General features: G+C 35.0%; 1 protein-coding gene across 1 annotated transcript; it reads left to right on the plus strand.

Moving 5' to 3' along the window:
• Positions 1–1,104: 1,104 nt before the first annotated feature.
• Positions 1,105–9,037, plus strand: LOC131687387 (tectonic-like complex member Mks1). Its single transcript, XM_058971471.1, has 6 exons — positions 1,105–1,121; positions 6,549–7,146; positions 7,211–7,493; positions 7,552–7,615; positions 7,675–7,828; positions 7,889–9,037. The coding sequence occupies exons 1-6, from the start codon at positions 1,105–1,107 to the stop codon at positions 8,117–8,119; spliced, it is 1,347 nt and encodes a 448-aa protein (XP_058827454.1). The 3' UTR covers positions 8,120–9,037.
• Positions 9,038–21,478: the final 12,441 nt, after the last annotated feature.

Here is a 21,478-nt window from a genome sequence, read left to right on the forward strand (position 1 = left end):
GTAAAGTTAACAAAAAATGTCATTTCATTACTGATTCTTAGAATTAAAGCAGATATGTTGCTGTCAATTTATATAGACTCTGCATTGATTGACAGCCGAGTAAATAACGAAATGGAGCGATACTCTCCCAAAGAGCGCCAACATAGGCTTATTGCCCTATCTCAGCTCTGAATAATAGTAATGATGGTAACAACAATTTTATAGATTGTTCGTCATACCAAAGCCTTGATTGGAAAAAGGTTTTACTTGACTGGGTTCAAGTGACAACAGTCATATTCGTCTTTTATGTAGAATATGGTGATAGTTTGACTCCACTACACACTGTTTACACAAACAACAAACAACCACCAAATGTGGTAGATAATAATGTTGAAAGTATTGTACTACTACTACGTTCAAATGCAGACTGTTTAGTCCAACATGCTAGAATGGAATTGAAAGAATGTATAGCCATTGCCACCGTTCGGGATCCGAGAACACAGTATCAATTTACCGGAACCATAATCCGATTTTGTTTTCCAATCAAATTTATTCGAACTGGAAACTACCGTACATAGGAACCTCCAGTATAGTACCTATGAAAGAGCTGTCACCCTTCAAATCGGTAAATTGCAGCTGCCTTTTTCATCCACCACTCTTTTCGTTGAAGCAACCGATCGCCGGATCTCTGCATCCAGCAGAAAATTCAATAGATTGAAGCGTATGGTTCCTCGTGCAGCTGGGCTGCAATCTGAGTATTTTCATAGCATACGTTCTACCTACACTGTAGCTCTATTCCTGCCATAGTATATTGAACGCAATTTACGGTAGAGATTAGAGCATATTCCACACATCCGGATAAAAGATACAAATAGATAAAAGAAACACCCTGCCCCACACAATGCGACAAAATGTGTACGTATGCACCATGTCGTAAACAATTTCAGGTGGCTTCTTTTCATTAATTCATTCATTTACTTAGGTACTGCAGTTTGATATTCAACCTCTTATATTTACAAGTTATTTCCATTTCAAATTCCAATAGGGTATTTTGCCTATTATAGTAGTAGAACCTATTGTCACCATATTCAGCTACTCTTTGTTTCGATACAAGGATATAAGATAATGGCAATATTCATCACGTTAGTAAATATGTGCAATGAAATGATCAGGTTTTTTTCTACATTTATTGAGAACATGGTTCGTGTAGACGATACGGATAAGATAATACATAAATAGAAGTATTAAATGAAATACTGCGAAGCGAATTGTCATTAATTCGCTAGATAAATTCTACGTTAATAAAACGAATCGTATAATGCGCTTTTTCAATAGCGATCGATTAGTTCAAAATGTTCTGGTACTTATTTACGGACCCCCTTCGATTCTTTTTACTTGTTGAAAAATTTCAAATTAGTTTCAGCTTTATATTAGTTTCAAACTCAAAATCATTCCAAACCAAATTTGACCAACAAAATTGTTTACTATTTATCGCTGTTTCAACAATTTATTATTAGAAGTTTGTAATTTCTCAAAAAGTCCGACTTTCAATTTTTCCCATCTAACTAAATTGAGATAAGATTACAACTTAGATTGGCCCTGAAATAAATACTAGATTGTTTTTATTTTGTTGCATTCATTTTTTGACAACGAACAGATCTTGGCACTAACCCCTTTTTACTCTCGACTCCAGCAGCTACTATTTACTATCGTCAAGTAATGGAATAAATTAATTGAATTCTCCGTATCAACAGAAAATCCAGTCTTGTCGGAGCTTAAAATTTGGTGATGAATATACTTGCTCCATAGCGTAGGAAATGGTGTTGATGATACAGACAAATGATTTCTTATCTTACCCCGAGAAACGACATCGGCGGAATTATCGAAAGTTTTTACGTATCTCCATTCAAAACTATCTTCAGTAGAGGTAATTTCACATACTCTGTTTCGCACGAAAATTTTTAGTAGACTAGGATTTTTCTTCAACCATGCGAGAATCACTTAGTTGTTAGATCACTTCACTACACGATTGCTCTGAAGTGCAAATTCGAGGAAGAAATAATTGCCCGCACGAGACGGTGCAGCAGTAATGCAGCCGCTAGTTCCTTGCGAGGAATTATGAGAGCTGCCTTTGGAAATACTTTCCATTTCCCACAAAGACTACGGATCACGGATCGAATATAGACACAGGCTCCTAATGCACCTTGGGAAGCATCCGCGAAGCCATGCAGCTCAAAGTGAGCAGCATTGGTCACCACTACCTGACGTGGTATATGCAGTTCATTGATTCCGTCGATAGCGGCAAAGAATTATTTCCATTTTTTTTTCAACAAATTCTCCTGTAATTTGTACATCCCAACCAATATTCTCCTTCCAGGTTTGCTGCATCACAAGTTTGCCAATGATAACTACTGGAGACACCAACCCCAAAAAATAAATCTCTGTTCTGGTCTCCAACAGCTCTAAACTATTCGATGACCACTAGTGCAAATGGAATTCACCGTTCTTCAGCAAGTGAATTAATTTGTTTTGCACTTCGCGTGCGTGTGATAAGTCGTCGTATCCAAACAAGCCATTATCAACGAAAAAAATTCTTATCGAATATATCCGCTGCCACTGGAAACTTCTCTCGTTCGTCGCTGGACAGCTGCTTAAAGGCCTTTGTGGCCAAAAAGGGACAGATGCCGTGCCTTATGTAACCGTTGTTAATTTCAATATACGTACGACGCTCGATGTCATGCGTCGTCAAGAATAATCTGCCTATCACCTAATCCGTGTGCAGTTGTGTTAGTGCGAGATTGAGGTTAAATCGGGTGGAATTTTTGCCTAATGAGGCTAAATCAGATGGCGAAACGTAAACATCGCGTATATATAAATGTCTATACACATTGCAACTGTGTTGGTGTCCTAGACGTCAAATAAGTCATGTGGATCGTTAAATTCATTGATCTCTTTGCAGTGCCCAAGAGCTTCGTATTCACTCAAGAAATCTGAATATTGCTGCTTCAATTCATGGTGGTGACTCGATCTTCTCTCCAATGCATAGAATTTTCTTAGCGCATTAACACTGAAGTCGCCGATCTCACTAAAACAATCGTTGAGTGGCAACTTAATAATATATCTGCCAGAAGCATATCGTCGATGAGTGTTTAGAAAATTTTGCTCGCATTCTTCTTCATTGCAGCCATGTACCTCATTGTAAAAACTGCGGATAAGCTAGAACTAGTTCATATTTCTATCCATAGATGGTGCTTTAGACATTCGAACAACACTAAAAGTGAGAATATGACAGATATTTTAATTGTCTACAACTTTGTTAACAATTAAAAACCGATTTGAAATTATCCGGAAAAGTTGATTAATGTTTTAACGAAGTCTAAGTCTAAGTTAGTTTCACAGAAACCCTAGTGGTTTGTAAGTCAATTCACACGCACTTTTATCATTTTCCAGATACCTGTATTTAATTGAACAGTGCATTCAGCGGAATTTAAGAGCTTGGAAAGTCTCATCTTTTAGCTGAAAATTATAATTCCAGATTCCACCTGATATAGGGCACCAATAATATTTTTGGGATGAAAAGTATTAGATAAGTGTTGACCAAACTAGTATGATATTAATATTCTTTTCCAAGATGGTGAGTGATTCCTCCCGCAGAAATAGCTTTTTCAATGATGTATGCCCTCTTTTTCATTTTTTCGATTGTTCTCGGGGATGACTGATAACTATTTTTGCATGAACCTCCTACTTTGTTAGCATCTTCGTATAAAATTTACTTGTCCTGAACTTCAACCTTTATATTTGAACAAACTCAATGAAACTGTTAACACCATTGCAATATTTCGCGAATTTCATTGCAATGCTTGGTTAAAAACGCTGATTATCTTTTTCTAAATTAACTCAATGTGATAAACAGTGAACAAAAAACTTTGAGTTTTTGGATCAAGATATTTTTTTTGGGATATATTCGTGGATTTGTATGTATATAAGGTTTTTCTTGTACTCAAATCATATTTTGTTTTCAAAAGTAATACATTTCGCATAATCTAGGATCAATTGATTAACGATTTCTCGCATAATTGATAGGAAATGGTCGTAAAATCCAACAATATACTTTGTGGAAAAAAATTGAATGAATCGTTTCACGCTAACCACTAATTTGAACAGTTACTTCTGTGGTTTGCGTTCAATTATAAACTGTGCAGTGGCGTAGCCAGAAATTTGGTTTGGAGGAAGTTTTGATGAAAGTCGCAAATTTTTTGAAAAAATCTTAAAATTTAATATGAGTTTGATAAATTATTGAAAACTCAAAAACATTAGTAGTCTAACAGACGTCATTCCAGTCTATAAACAAGAAGGATCAACATGGAACAGTTTTCAAACCTCTATAGATTATTTTCTTGTATAATATGTCAATGTAGTCAAAAATTGCGATCTTTTAAAGTGGGATAAATGATCTATAAAATTTTCAACGTTCAAGATCACCTAATATAATAATCCCTGACTTTGAAGGTTTGACAACTTCGGGAAGTTATCAACATAAAACAGCGCCTGCTTTGATATAGAAATTTTAGTGATTAATTCTCATAGAGGTAATTATGGTGAATTAATTTTTCAAAAATATTAAAAGACATGGTGCCTTCAGCAAAGTTTTTGATAATGTCATTTCAAACAATTTTGTTGAAAATATGAAGGCTACATGAATTCAACATATAAGGATTTAAATGGACTGGGCATGCTATATTTCCTTTAGTGAAGAGAAATTTAGGTGAAAACTATTTTTTTCTGTGCTACGGATAAAATTGTTTGAAACAATCATTGCGAGTTGAGAACACAAAACCTATAACTAAATTATGGATGGATGGAACTGAAACTTACGTTTCGACTTCATATCATCAGAAACCCACACTAACTTGGTGGGCGGACTAAGCTAGCGCCGAATTGAAGCTAGCTCCTGAAAATGGAATCACTCTTTGTGACGCTCGGGACTTTCGCGATGATACACGCGATCGTGAATTCCCCACGCCCGCGAATATTTATTTATTTGTTTATTTATTTAATAATTTTTTTCATTTATTTATTTATTTATTTATTTATTTATTTATTTATATTTCTATATACTCGTAGAGTAAGGTAACACCCTAATAAAATTTATACAATCGGATTCTACGTTGCCCGTCACAATCTTTTTCATACGATATACAAAAAAATGTTATGCTAAAACTAAACACAGATAACACAGTCCCTATTCTTTACTTTATCGCTCATCCCACTCAAGTTAGATCCCTTCATTTAGCCAGGCCATACATTAATGACGGAATCTTGCTGCTGAATTGACAAATTTGATTCTAATTGGAAGGCGATTTCACTGGATGGTTAAACGAACGAAAAATGTATAATGAGAGGAGTTATGAGCTATTAGAGCAAAGTGACGAACTCTGGTGCTTCTAAAAAGCTGCAACTTGTCAAGGAGATAGTTTGGACCATTGTGTATAATATTATACAAGGTGACATAGCATCGGAATTGGAAAAATCTGTTAAAAGAACATCCCAACAGTTGCCGCTGTAGATGTGTTACACTAGGGAACCTAGACAAATTGAAAACCCGTCGAATACAATGGTTTAATGATACTCTTAATCGATTATAAGAAGCAGCTGAAGTATTCGAAATTTATTCCAAACCATAAGAAAAATAAGGTAATGAAAGTGATTTAAACAGCTTAGTTTTGGTAGAAACATGAAGCATTCCCGCAGTAAGTCTTAAGTGTCGTCTGCATAGATTTTTCCACACTGAGCATTTATTTGGGAATCCCATTCAAGGTTTGATTGGAATATCACGCCTAGACTGCAAGCTTTGACAACATACTCTATTTTTTCATTGTCGATGATTATATCCGGTAGCGTGATGCGAATTTGCCTTCTAGAAATAAACGTTGCTTTGGTTTTTGATGAATTAATGGGGAGCAGATTACTCAAGGACCAATCCACTAAGTTGGAATCAGTTGAGCAGATGTACAATTGTACATCATCTGCAAACATGCGAATTAAGCAGTACTTTAGAACTAAGGGCAAATAGTTTATCAACAACGAGAACAGTAGCGGTCCTAGAACGGATCCTTGGGAGACGCCCGACAAAATGGTGATTGGACTTGATAGACTGCCATTTATTTCTACTGCTTGTATACGTAAATTCGAATATGATTGTATAAGAGAAACAGCATCACGATTAAAACTAAGCTGATGTGATAGTTTCTAAAGTAATTTGACGTGAGATACTCTATCAAATGTTTTTGAGAAATCTATTAAAAGCAAAAAAGCAACGCCTCTTTTATCGATAAACTAGTGTATATCATCGTGTACTTCAACTAGCGCCGATTGGTTTAAAAACAAGTGTTCGTAAAAACGAGTCTAATTTCAATTTCTTCGGCTAGTTATAAAGGTATAGTTTTGTTTAATTTGTACATTATACAGTTATACTATACAGTTATACTATCTAATGTAAAAATCAATATATAACTAATACATACATGTCTAACACAATATATTATTAACACACATACATCATTTTGCAGGATCACGTTCAAACAGATCTATTCTTTAATCGAGATACCGAATTTTGATCAAACCATCGAACCCGACGCGTATAAAGAGCCATCAAATAGTGAAAACGAGCAGTTGGTAATAGAATGGCAGGAGAAAGTATTCAGCCGGTATGAACTCGACTACTACAGTAACAAAGATAATTGTAACACAGATCTACAGAAAAACTTTCACCACACAATCAAAACATCCGGACTGATCGCAAAGGATTACGAAAGCAAGATTTTTACATACACGACTGCTGAAAACTATACACCAGATGAGGATCTAACCAATGTCGCTCAAATTAGTGAATATCAGCTGAAACAAGAAGGAACTGATTTCGAGAGTATGTTTATAATGGCAGATCTCGAATCAGAAGTACTGCTGTTTTCAATCAAGTGGAATCCAAAGGAGAAAATGTTACTCGTTTACCCAGATTTCAACTGTATGAAGGTCAATCCTTACTATAAGGAAATTCAAGGTGATAGTCGGCAAATGTATCATTTCGGAATAAAGAACTTGAGTCAAAAGAGAAAATTAACTGGTTCAACAGAGACTGTAAAACTGCAAGATAATTTGATTGATAAGGTAGATTTATGTATTTATCAGATTATATTCTTATTGATATAATTTTTGCATCTTTACTTTCCAGTTCAACAGGTTAACACTAAGAGAGGGACTTTCAAGAGATAATTTCTTATGTCCAGAAAGCCACGAACTTCAATTTTTGGTGCTTTTACAAATAATTTCGGCAACTGAGCTTTTATATGATACTGCCCATGTGCGATTCAAGTACACTCTACCAATTGGGGCAAAAGTCGTCGATGGATTCACCGATGGTTGCACGCATAGCAGCAAAGAATTCCAAGGTGTTTGCCATTACGGCCATTGCCATGAAATATTACTGAAAGTTCCAGAAACAAGTGATATGAAAGGTCAAATTCATTTCAATTATTAATGCGTGTCTCTGAGGTAATAATTATATAATTTTAGATGTTGTAAAAATATACTTTGAAATTATATCGATTGACAATTGGAAGCGCGAACGATTGCTAGGGTGAGTGGGGTTCAAAGTTTTACTGCACGGTTATCATGATAATTTGAAATAATTTACAGAAACGCATACATCAGTTTGCCTTTGCAAACACAGACGATAGAAACGACACTGCATTGTATCAATATAACAAACAATCAAAGATTTTATGATAAACTGGAAACCTTCCTTGTAGGGGGACGTCGACAAGTTAAACTAAAAGAGTTTTATGGACAGGTAACGATTAATTTTTTTTTCACGACAAACATTTCAAGTTTTATTTTTATTTTAAACTAGGACGATTACAGGCTGTTAAACCGCTACGGAAGTGAAACTAGCTTAGCCGGGAAGTTACAAATAAAATGTCAAATACTTCAGCAGCATCGCCCACAAATTATTGAAATGTCTGTTCCTAAAACAAAAAAGCACGGGAAGCTTCGAGCTAATGTTGTTACTATTGAGGAATTGTTGTCATCCTACCATCGTGCACGTGAGAGGTTGGAGGAAATTGTCAATTTGAAATATTAATAAAATATTTGGAATTCTGATGGGTAAAGCAGTATTATGGACTATTTGACGAAATCAGCTCACCCACTGTGTCGTGATGTGGCTTTAAATACCACCCTAGCGATAGATACGTACAAACATAAGGCGCCGTTGCCACGTTTCGAAAGACCTGAGTTCTATATCTACATTCATCCCGACAATCGTCTGATGCGATGGTGTGCGGTGTGGTGTAGGTAATGCTAATATGACGGCTATTCAACAATAAAAAGCAAAAGATGAGAAAGTACTTTGTATAGATTCATCAATTATTCCAGTATGAATTATAGTAACAGATCAAAACAGATGAATAATCTGGCTCGTTTTTTTTCTATGTAGAAACCACGCCTGTCCATTGTGCCGTACCCTCTTCAGTCGGCATCAATTTCTGGTTTAATGGATCTTATTTATTCCATCCAAACTGGTCGCGTAAATGCTGGCGTCCGTCTTGATAAATGAAATAAGAAAGTTGCCGCTATAATTGGATGTCAAAATACGCGGTTGATGCGTAGTCGAACGTTTCGTATGTTTTGTTATTTTCGGCTTTAACTCAAGGTCAGCTGCACGATATGTATTGAAGATTTAACCTGAGAGCCAGAGAAAACATCAACAGCAATGGAAACATAGTACCGTGAATTAATTTGATGGTGGGCAAATACTGAGAATTTTAATTAAATTATGATGCACGTAGAATATTGAATTACGCGAACTATGTTATGATTATATTGGAAATCGTTATCAAATGCAATTTTGAGTTCTAATTATTTAAATGTTGAAAAAGTATTTGGAGTTGTTATCTGCTACCGAGTCTAGATGAAATACATAAACAAACCCTAGAACCGATAATTACTAGGGTTACCATTTCTGGTGAGGCTTTCACCTGGAGATTTTTACTTACGCGGGATATGCTGCAAGAAAATCATGAGTAAACGCTGAAACCACACAGAAATTTGAATCAAAGCGAATAACCCCCAAAACCCCCCCTGGCTACGCCACTGAAACTGTGTGTCCCAACATTTCATCTTGAGCAGAATTATAATAGCTGACTTAAACGATCATAACCTAAATTATGCGATGTATGGTCCTTTCTAAAAAATAAATAAACAAACCCTTGTAACCAAGCAATACCTTCCGATGAATGGTAGTTCCTTGAACCTATCGGGAAAGATTACAAACTTGAACCAAAAGCATAAATAGGTGTCTGTCTCTGTCAAACATCCTAATTTTCAGAAGGTCAATAGGAATTGTCAACGAAGAAGTTGTAATGAATCCCGTCAAATATTTTCATGTCACTAAACCCAATTATATTTTTGGTAGCGAAATAAGTTCGAGAAAATATATTTCCAAACCACTAGGCCTCATGTTAAACTATCTTAGATATAACTTCGTTAAAATCTTAAACAACTTTTCCGGATGATTTCAGATCAATTTTTAGTTGTCAGAAAACTTGTAGACAATTAAATTTTCTATCAAATTCTCACAATTAAGTGTTTTTCGAATGTCTAAAGCACCAACTAGAAACAGAAATATGAACTAATTCGAGTAGTAAAACCAATATTGTTACGAAAAAAACTTAAAAAAAAGTTGCTCTGGACCCCCCGACGGATCATTTTGATCTTAGTTTCAAATGAAAGAGGAAAGTCCAGTCTTTCATATTCCGAAGTTTCAGAGATGCTGAATTTTTTTGCATAAAGTTGTTCCAATAAATACACCGTGGGTTAGGTGTTGTTTCGCCTTCATAGCTACCACCCAGGACCTAACCGAACTGAGTCTCTTTAAGTACAGGAAGATTTTCGGCTAATGTTATCTCCCCTGGCAATAGCAATTTCAGGAACCATCGGATCGGCGAACTGAACACCTGTTGGAAGCACCAATTTGCTAACATCGAAGCTTGAAGACTTGCTCTGAATATTTAGATATGGATTTGAACTACGTTGCTCGTTGACGAGTAACTCTTCGTGCTATTTTCTACCTTTAATGGAAACTGCTGCGATTCAAATGCATTTATCATGGACCGCGAAATCAGATTGGTTTGGGGTCCACTATCCAATAAAATTCTGCACGGGTGGGGTTTGTAGTTTTTGTCCATCACCTCTACAACGGCTGTGAGAAGAAGTACACAGAAAAAAAATATTTTGTAATTTTAAGTTTATTTTCATGCACATATTTGGAGCATGAATATAAATGTAAAATTAAGTTCCACCACAAATACACACGACTTGTCGTGCTTTCTTCAACGAATTTTATTATAATTTTATACGTGGATTGAAAATTACAGTTTCTTTAAACGGAAAACCAATGCACTTCAATGTATTTTTACTCGAATACTGCTGTAAAATGAATGACATGTAATATTACACGTATGAAAGTGTAAAATTGTATGCTGTTTGATGCTCCAATTGATTTTAATGTAATTTTCAATGAAATGTTGGATTCAATAATTGTATGTTTACATTCGTATTGATTTACATGTCGTTTAAATTTCATTATTTTTTGGTGTGTATATGCGAAATTTTTAATCAAATCGCTTCACGAAAAGTTCTAACAAAATTCGCAAAATTCGTTTTTTTCACGCTGAAATACTTACCCCTCCTTAAGAGACAATATGTATCAGCCGATGATAAAGAGTTCTTAATTTGGGAAAAATTGAAGAGCTCCGGAATTGTTCGACCGAGTTTAATGATGTCATTGGCCGGCAGCGGTATTTCGAAAAAAAAAGTTTTCGGCATATGGGTTGGCTTAACCATGCAAACAACTTGATTTCGGGATGTTGGAGGTGTTAGCTCTGCCGATTTTCCAATGACCCATTTCAGGGACCTAGCGGTACATTCCGAGGTCAATTCCCATTCAGCAAGCCCCGCTCAACTATAACACGAGTATCAAATTCATACCAGTAGTATTATCAAACTTTCGATTCCTTGCCACGAATAAGTGCGCAAGAAATTGACGTGTATTTAGTGCATCATAAAATTTTAATTAATTGCTTTCGAGATTTACCTTTTTACCCTCATACCTTATACTGGTAGCCATTTATCTTTGAGAGGAGTATATATAAGGAAAAGAAACTACCTTTAGTAGCTGCGATGGACATTCATCTAAACTATGAGCAATGTAAGATCCATTTGGCATTTGTTCGGTCCACCTTTTCGGCAATCGCAAATCATGAATCCGTCGTTCTTGAATTTACTACTCTGCTGAAACCTGCCAAGTTCCTCTTGATAAGAACAAGATCGAACCGAACTCACATCCGCCTTTTCCGGGCAAGCACCAGTTAATTACTCGCGATCATCATCGGAATGCGTCTGAGTGCTTGGCACCTGCGTCCGTGCGCGAGCCTTTCTTACCCGAGATATTAGGAGTTTTTCGAAATCGACACTGGTTTGCATAATTTTTCACCGGAACATCACGTCCCAGCCATACGCCAAAAACCGGAGCAGAAAAACGTGAGATCTTCAGCACTATTCACTATCTGTTCACAATGTACATGGAAATCGGTAACCTAGGTAACCCTGTCCACTCTTTTTTAATTTCATGATTTTTTTAATAAATCGATCTTCCTATCTGTTCTTTAATTCACTTGAGAGGATACCCTGTCGTTTATCCGATTTGATGGGAAATTGGTAGCTTATTAATACGGTCGAACAGAAAACCTAACGGTTATTGTAATAAAACCCGAAGCGTATCCCCATCGAAAGATTACTGCATTCAATGTCAATCACAAAGTAAAAATGTGCACAGAAGTGCGCGTTTTGTTGAAGCTTGGACTATACATTACTGCTTGTTCACATAAATTGCTGCTAAACGATTGAATAAAAGTTCAAATCGGAATGAATGTGCCCATTCCATCTAGTCGAATATTTATGTTATCATGTTGATGCAACACACATAAAGCGAATGAGCACATTAGTTGAAAACATACACCCAAAGCTGGCAAACATCTCTCCCGCTTTGCTCTTGATGTAGCGCTTGTTCACAGCCCACATCAGCTGCTATCAAGTGCTTCGATTTCCGTTCCATGTATCCTTTTTCCTCCCGGCTGTGCACAACTAAACCGGGAGCAGTATCGGGACCGAACGAGTGAGTTCCGTCCTCTTCGCTTGATATCTCGAACGAAAGCTTTGATGCAGCAGTCGAACGCGAAAAGCGATTTTAATTGAAAATAAATATTTTTGGTTGGTTTCAATTAACAATCTCGAAATGTGAAAAAATAATGATGCGATAAATTATTTCTACATAAGTCAAAATAAGTACACGGCTCTTTATATATTTATCATCCATTGTGGCTTTATAAGCCATTGCGGCTTTCATGGAGTAAAGGATTAAATACACAGTAGGTAAATAGCAGAGTTATAAAAAATCGACGCACTTTTTTGACCGATGGAAATGAGCCTGTGTGAGTCATGCGAATATTTATTCAATTATTCGTAAAACTTTCGCAAATATCGCAAAATTAATTTCGTTTCGCTAAATATCTAGGAAAATGTTAGAATAACAAAAAGTAGTTCTACAGCTAACATATTCATGCAATAATTCTTAAGAACGGGTCTGAGTGTTGCAAAATACCATTGATTCCAAACGTAAAAACCTGTTTGGTGCGCAATTGTGCCTTTCTCATTTATCCAATAGCTGGTTATATTCAATATAATTGTAAAAATGTCTAATACATTCTTATTACACTTGGCAGATATTTACAAGGGCACGACTGCCACGAACCTAATGAGCAACATGTCGACGATGGCACACTTGGAACAAGAAATATAATATACAAGTAGGTAGATAAATCAGCATGAGGTAAATGTTGTCCTCGTGTTAACATATTTTGGAATGCAGTGGGAGGGGAAAGGGATTATAACTGTAAAAATGGATTTGAGTCCTCACCGAATAACCGATGGAGTATCAAGAATCGTCATGGGTGGACAATGTGGTCAAAGCTACTTTGATTGGTCTAATCCAAGTAATATTAAATCCGTTTCAATATGTATTGCATCATTTGCACACCTTGATGGGGTAAGTTTATATGGGAACTTGCTGTGTGACCCCACTCTTCAATCCGGAATCGGAAGTAGGATCAACAAAAAGTTCAATAACGGCTTATGGGATCGTTAGAGCCGTCCATTTGAAACTAAGTTTGTGCAAATCGGTTCAGCCATCTCAGAGAAAATTGAGCGGCATTATTTGACACACACAGACATTTTGCGGTCTCGACGAATTTATACCAATGGTATGGACCCTCCGAGTCTCGGTTGGCAGGTCGATTTTTGGAGTGATATCCTAATATGTATATAAGAAAGGCAAAAATAATTTATATTTCCAAACCAAACTAATTTCTTATCGGCATTGCAGAGTAAATTTGCTTCGTAATTACGTATTTTGAGAATTAAGAGCATATCAGTTAATGAAAGTAGTACTGTTCGTGGCATCTTTTTTTCTGATTGTAGCTTCGCCATACGGTCGCCTTTATAATTAAAGGCAACTTTTGCAGAAGGAAGAAAAAAAATTTCTTGTCTGGTTCAAATATTATACATAATTTTCTCTGAAAAATACGCCCTTTTCAAATGTCGATATATCAAAAGGGGGCAAACGAAAATTGATAATTTTGATTGCATTTGAAATTTTTTATCAATTTTCGTTTGCCCCCTTTTGAGATATTGACATTTGAAAAGGGCATATTTGAAAACTAAGTATAATCTTTGAACAAGTCAAGATAAAATTTATCTTTCTTCAGGAAATCATACATCCAATTATGCTCTAAAAATACGCAGAAGAGCTGTTTTATGAGAAAAATCGCTCTAAAAACTGTACGAAGACAACTGATTTTTTGAGAGACACCCTAAGATATGATATGGAACTCACTATAAAATGAAAATGGTTTGAGATACAAAGTTGGCATATTCACCAAAGTTGCTATAGAATATTGCATCAGTATCAAGTAAGTATCATTCTATCTCAACTAGAAATTAAAAGAATATCCACAACTTTGACATTTTAAGAACCATCCTAAAATCGTTTCAGCCAAAAGAAGCAATTTGTCACGCACAATAAATGTTTCTAAAACACGAAATCTCTGAAGCCAAAGATGAAGGCGTGAACAATTATTTCCCGCTAAATTCGCTTCCTTGACCACTGCAGTGATTGCATAGCCTTTCTTTATAGGAAAAAGGCAAAAAATCAATAGCGATTCTTGGAAGTTAATCCAAAAGCATTGACAAAAACAGGAAAATTCAAAATAACTATTCTAACACTACAATTATGCCATATTTATTCGTAAAACATGAAATGGTTACAACTTGATCATTTTATTATAAGACTGATCATACATTAGCATTAATTAATTCACGATATATACTCGAACGGAGGTCTTAGTGGAATGTACGTAATATTTCAAAGGTTTCCTTCCATTAAATGGAAGAAAACTTTTGAAATATTATTATTTATTTATTTATTATTTATTTATTATTATTTTCATCTGACCGACATGGTCTACATGAAACAGAATGTGGAAAAGCCCATTTGAAGTTCGTGTTAAAAACGCCCTCCAAATGCGCGTAAAACCCCATCATCTTTGCCCATATACATATTATACAATTTTTCAGATTACATTCGATTACATTACATTGGGTTAAACTTAATTATACATCTAACAAATTAAAACAATTATGTATATCACATCTTATGCACTAAGTACTTGTTTAAGCCTATTTCTAAAAACATCACAGGGTACAGAAAAGTCAAAAAACTCGTACACACTATTAAAAACACTACACATCTCCCTAACGGGTTCGTTCTGTCCATATTCAGTACTTTGATAGTCAAGTCTTAAAAAATCCCACGATCTTAAACTTCTAGGGGGTACATTTATATTAATCTGCGAGAGTATGTTAGGGGCATCAATTTCACCAATTAGAATTTTTCCTACAAAAAACGGCTCTGAATATGTTTCGCCTTTTTGCAAGGGGGTCCATGTCAAGCAAACGTAATCGGTCAGTGTAAGGTGGTAGCTCTATCGGGTTGCGCCGTGGCAGAGATCTAAGAGCATATCGGAGAAACCTAGCTTGGATTGATTCAATTATATTAATCCAGATAGTCGCATACGGGCACCAGATAACAGCCGAAGCTTCCAGGACGGAGCGAACAAGAGAGAAATACAGTGATCTCAGGCAATATGGGTCAGTAAACTCTTTGGCTATTCTAATTATAAAACCGAGGGTTCTATTAGCTTTTGCAATGATGTGGGAATAATGATCTCTAAACGACAATTTGGAATCCAGCTGTACACCAAGGTCCCTAACAACTGACACTCTTTCAAGTGACTTCCCCGAGATAGCATAGCACCACAAAATTTGGTTTTTTTCTGCGTGTGAAAGATATTACTGAGCATTTGGATACACTGAGAATCAATCCATTTCGAGCACACCAGTTACAAAATTCATCTAGTAGACGCTGTAGTTCAATGTCGTCTAATTCAGATCGCACAATGAGAAACAGTTTAAGATATTCTGCATAAAAAATCGAAATTTCAGGCACCCCCGAAATTTTTTTCTGGATCCGCCCCTGGTTTCATTTTATTCGTTTTATTCATTTTATTCATGTTATCCATATTATTCATTTTTTCGTTTCATTTATTTTATCAGCTTTATTCATTTTTCCATGTCATACATTTTTTATTTTATTTTATTTATTTATTTATTTTTCTATTAGTTTTATAACCTTTTTTTCTAATATTATCTAATTTTTCATTCAATGATCAGCTCTAATTTGATTTCATTCATTTAATTTACATTTATTCAATTTACATTTTGATCATTGTACTCATTTTATGAATTTATTTTTTCATTCATTTAATTCACATTTTGATCATTATACTCATTTATCAATTTGTTAGCTTTTATTTTGTTTTTGCTTTATTAATTTGTTCATTTGTTTTATTGATTTTCTTTAATTTATTCACTTTATTTAAGATTTTATTCATGCAGGACTCGAAACTGTGTTCATCCCACTACTAGTTGGGCGCCCACTTCGCATGATTTCTGCATACTAATGAGTGATCCAACAGTTGTCTGTTTCCAATGGTTACACATTAATGAAATCCCATGCCTACTGATGAGTGTTTATTCTCGCATTTTCTTACCTCATATAGATAACTGTTCATAAATTTTTATTAATTCTTCCAACATTTGAGAACGATCCAGCCTTCTAGTTCCAATGCATCATAATTGATTGAGCAGCTAACCAGCAAATTCACAGCTATGCAATCTATCATCCTGTTCAACCAGAAATCATACAATCAAACACTATTATCGATATATGTACATTGGCTTGGAACAGCTCCCAGGCTTACTAATTGGAATAAATTAAATTTCTGGCGTGCTTCACACGCACGCAACACCCGTTTCCTAAAAATTAGCGGCACTGGTGCGGTTTGACATCATTTTTTACGGAATATTTTAAGCCAATTTAAACTCATTAGCCAAATCTCATTATTGCTTAATTGTTGTTGTGCGTTGATGTAAATGTATTTATTCGACATAAAAGAACCATAAATCACCCGGTGCGGTTTGTCCGCCTCTCTCCGTGGAGGTTTAAAACAATCAACTGTCGCACATCGCATCGTTCCATTGACATTCGAGCCATACTTAATAAAGTCTTAAAATTGCATTTTCTAGTCGTGGAACCTCTCTTCAGATGGTTTGAATCAATGCAGGGTATGATCCGAGGGGAGAATTTTCTTTGTAATTTTACTATAGCAGAGTGCAATTTTCCAATTCCTTCCACACAAACATGTTTCAATCCATTATCCAATATTGTACGGATCTTACAATACAAAAGTTACGCACTTCGAAGCTCTTGCTGTGTCAAACAGTCATCTCCAGTCAATTCAGTCCATAGCTGTGCGTCGACTGAAAAAATTACTTTCCTCAAATGAGTCTAGGATTAAAATGGACAAAAACATCGTTGACATAAATGGTCGATGTCAATGTCAAAAGCTTCCGGGAAACGAATAATGGGATGACCGGACTCCGGTGGGTTAGAACTATTCTATGTTTCAAGTTTGTACGATGTGCAATATAAATAACGCCGAAATAGTTCTGTTACAGGTGGTAGTTACAATTATTTTAACTTTACTCTTACTGAAATTACTGCTTATAAACATGACACCGAAAAATATGTCTGTCTGTTGAGTGCCATTTTTCTAGCAACTGGTGCATCTTTGATGTTGTCGCCGAAGCGGTTTTCCAGCACGTTTCTCAATAGATTTCACTAACAATATTTTTTATTCCCGGCGCAAAACTGCCGCTTTCCTCATACAATAGAGAAAGCGGCAAAAGAAGAATGCTTGTCGCCGGAGTGATATGATTGTGCTTTCTTAGCATCAGCTGAAGTACGCGCAGAAGTACAACTTGGCACTTTTATTATATTCTTTATAAGCTCCGCTCACTGCGCGTACTATGACAGAGTGCATAGTCCCACGTACTTTTGTCAAAGTTATTTCCACTTGTATTTCTTTTCCTCTGTGGCTGTATGATAACAGGCAACAAAGCGAAGAAAGAGTGTACATTGAAAGCGTCGAATAGTCGACTTGCACTCGAATAAGTTTACGAAGATAATTGTTTGAATAGAGTCAATCGAGGAGAGGAAATGTATGCTAAATGCACGTAGCATACTGGAGCCTATCGTTGAAGATCCGGTTACTTTTTATTTATTTGGAATAATATTGTATAATGTTATTAACGTAAATTAAGTTTTATTTATCGTGTTTCGAATTCATCGTCAAATCGTCAGTAACTAGCACCATCTGGGTGTCTAGTTAGACAATGTATCTAAACTAGTACCCAGATTAGCACTAGTTAGACACAAAAAATCCAAACAGTTCGCACGGCACATCGTCGCTGTTGTACTATCTTATGACAAACGCCATTTAGCACTTTTCGAGAAAATATTTTTAAAGTTTAAGATTGAATATCTTAAAATTTATAAATGTTAGAAGCTTTTCGGAGAACGCTATCTTTTCTGAAGTAATCTCTCGATTCGCGCGAAGATCGGTTGACTATATTTACAGTTTTTGCTTAAAATGTAAACCAAAGTCGCTCGCATACGTATCATAGGTATGCATTGATGATAAACGTTCCAGGAAATCTTTCGCAATCGGTTCTTGGATGTCTCGAATGCTTCCGAAAGGGTCCAGGAATAGTCTATGAGCATCCAATTTGCATCGTTGTGTATTTTTCATGAAAATTTGTAATATTTGATATGCTTTTTGGTAAATATAGCGCATTTCGTATTTACTATGTCCCCCGGAACTGGTTCCAGGATGCCCGGATATGGCCATTACTATCCCAAAATGACTTCGAAGGGTTCGTATATAAGTTTTAATCATGTACGAGCTATAATAATACCAGACTTAAAGCAAGATGTTGAAAAATTATAGAAAATAGCCCAAATGACCCTCAGACAGACCCCACGAAATTTCCGCATAAATCCGGAACAGGTTATCTGACCTGATCAGTATATACAGCCGAAGAAACATGAATAAATTCCCGATCGTTTGCAAGTAGTTTGGTTGAAATTCGTTGATATGTGTTAAAACTAGAGCGAATTGAGCACCTAAATGGATGAGTGAAAAGTATCACGGGGACGTAAAAAAGGTATAAAATAACACTAAAAATTAAGTTGAGTCAAATTAACAAATCGGATAAAATGAATAAAGGGAATGACTGAAAGGAATTAATTAAAACCCCGCTATAGTTTTTTCTTTAATAAAACTTAAAATCAGAGACTTGAAAATTATATCCGTTTAAAATTGCACTACTAATTTTCATTGTTTGTTTAAATTGTACACGTTTGACAGTGTGCACCTCCTACTGATTGTATCATAATTCAAGATTATCTATAATGATAGGCTAAGCATACAATTCATTTGAGTTTTAAAAGTTACATGCCTAAAATAACAATGTATCCGTCTTACCCCCTGTCCGTCTTACCCACAGGCAGACCAGTAGATAAATTATCATGAAAATTGAAATCTTCTCAATGCACAGTGGTCGCAATGCACAGTGGTCCAGATCGCTAATTTAGGAGGAATTTTTACTTTCTGACAAACCTGTATAATTTATCCGTATCATGTCTTAGGATGAATTTGTGTACTTTAGAAGATGCTTCTTTTTATTGGAATAGTTATTAGGGTGGTTCTAATTTATCTAAAATACGAAAATAAACTTTTTACTGATGAAAGATAGAGCTCCACAGTCTTCCACAAAGTTGTAAAGTAACTTATTTTGAATAAATTTGTTGAACATATTAAAGCTCTATCTCTTTTAGTTTTTGTTATACAAGAAATTTAAAAAAAAAGATTAGGGTGTTCCTGAAAAAAACGTTTTTTTAGTATAACTTTCGTATCTTTTACTTTTTGTTAACACAACCTTTGAACAGCTTATTGAAAACTTCAAGCCGAGTATTTTTCTCCAAGACACCGAAGGTCTAACTTTTTTCTTTAAAAAGTTATGGACACTTTTCGTTAAAAAAATAGCCTATTTCAAGGCTCAATATCGCTGATGCGGGCACCTAAAATTGAATTCTGTTTCCACCACATGAAAGACCATACTTATTAGTATATTTGAGCAAAAATTGGCGAATACGATATTTTTTTAAAATTTGCAATTTAGATTTAAAGTTTGTAGTTTTGCAGGTTCAACGCATTAAAGCATTTACACACATATCGTTGTATTATGAAAAAAGCCACTTTCAAATATCATTCTCTCATCGCAGCAAGCTTTACATAAGTGAAACGACTGTCAAAAAAGGTTTCTGATTTTATTCGTTTTAAATAAAACTAGTAAATATGGATATTAGTCGAAGAGAGTTGGCGAATTTGCTTATTGCTGGTAAAAAGACAGATGAACTGCTTAAGTTCATTACAAGTAGTAATCCAAATGTAAAATGGAGACTTGTTAATGTTCGAAAGAAATTTTATATTTTGTTAAAACAACCTTTGAACAGCTTTTAGAAAACTTCAATCCACGTTTTTTCATAACTCTGAAAGTCTAACTTTATACTTTCAAAAGTTATGGAAACTTTTCGCTCATAAATAGCCCTTTTTCAAATGTCATTATCTCTGATTGGGGCAAATAAAAGTAAGTTCAGATTGAACCATAGAAAAGAACATACTTTTAAGTATATTTGAGCAAAAATTGGAAAATATTATTTTTTTTAAGCATGTAATTTAAAATTTACTAACCAAAGTTTTAAATTTTATCGCATAGCGACATAAAAGAAATTGCCTAAAGCCTTTGTATTTCCTTTTCTGTTTTGCTTACATATCAACAATACTGAATGTGTTCATTAAAAATAATTTGGCTATGACAACAATTACAAGCATTATTCAACATAATATGCTGCCAGTAGGTATGTGCAGTGAAGAAGTTCAAGAAACCAGGAATAAAAGTATTCGCAGATTCCGAGAATTCCACGCACGCAAATTCGATCGACTCGTCAATCTTGATAACGTTTTCAAGAGACTTCTTGTTTCATCAGATCCTATAATTTCTCTTAAATGTAAACGTCGAATTCAACGAGCACCGCTGGATATACCTGAAAATGCAATTGAATTAATTGGCATTGAATAAATTCTCCTTATATAAATCATAAATTGTTGTCATAGCCAAATTATTTTTAATGAACACATTCAGTATTGTTGATATGTAAGCAAAACAGAAAAGGAAATACAAAGGCTTTAGGCAATTTCTTTTATGTCGCTATGCGATAAAATTTAAAACTTTGGTTAGTAAATTTAAAATTACATGCTTAAAAAAATAATATTTTCCAATTTTTGCTCAAATATACTTAAAAGTATGTTCTTTTCTATGGTTCAATCCGAACTTACTTTTATTTGCCCCAATCAGAGATAATGACATTTGAACAAGGGCTATTTATGAGCGAAAAGTTTCCATAACTTTTGAAAGTATAAAGTTAGACTTTCAGAGTTATGAAAAAACGTGGATTGAAGTTTACTAAAAGCTGTTCAAAGGTTGTTTTAACAAAATATAAAATTTCTTTCGAACATTAACAAGTCTCAATTTTACATTTGGATTACTACTTGTAATGAACTTAAGCAGTTCATCTGTCTTTTTACCAGCAATAAGCAAATTCGCCAACTCTCTTCGACTAATATCCATATTTACTAGTTTTATTTAAAACGAATAAAATCAAAAACCTTTTTTGACAGTCGTTTCACTTATGCAAAGCTTGCTGCGATGAGAGAATGATATTTGAAAGTGGCTTTTTTCATAATACAACGATATGTGTGTAAATGCTTTAATGCGTTGAACCTGCAAAACTACAAACTTTAAA

The sequence above is a fragment of the Topomyia yanbarensis genome, chromosome 3 (genome assembly GCF_030247195.1).
Source record: "Topomyia yanbarensis strain Yona2022 chromosome 3, ASM3024719v1, whole genome shotgun sequence".
In the NCBI taxonomy this organism is placed as follows: Eukaryota; Metazoa; Arthropoda; class Insecta; order Diptera; family Culicidae; genus Topomyia; species Topomyia yanbarensis.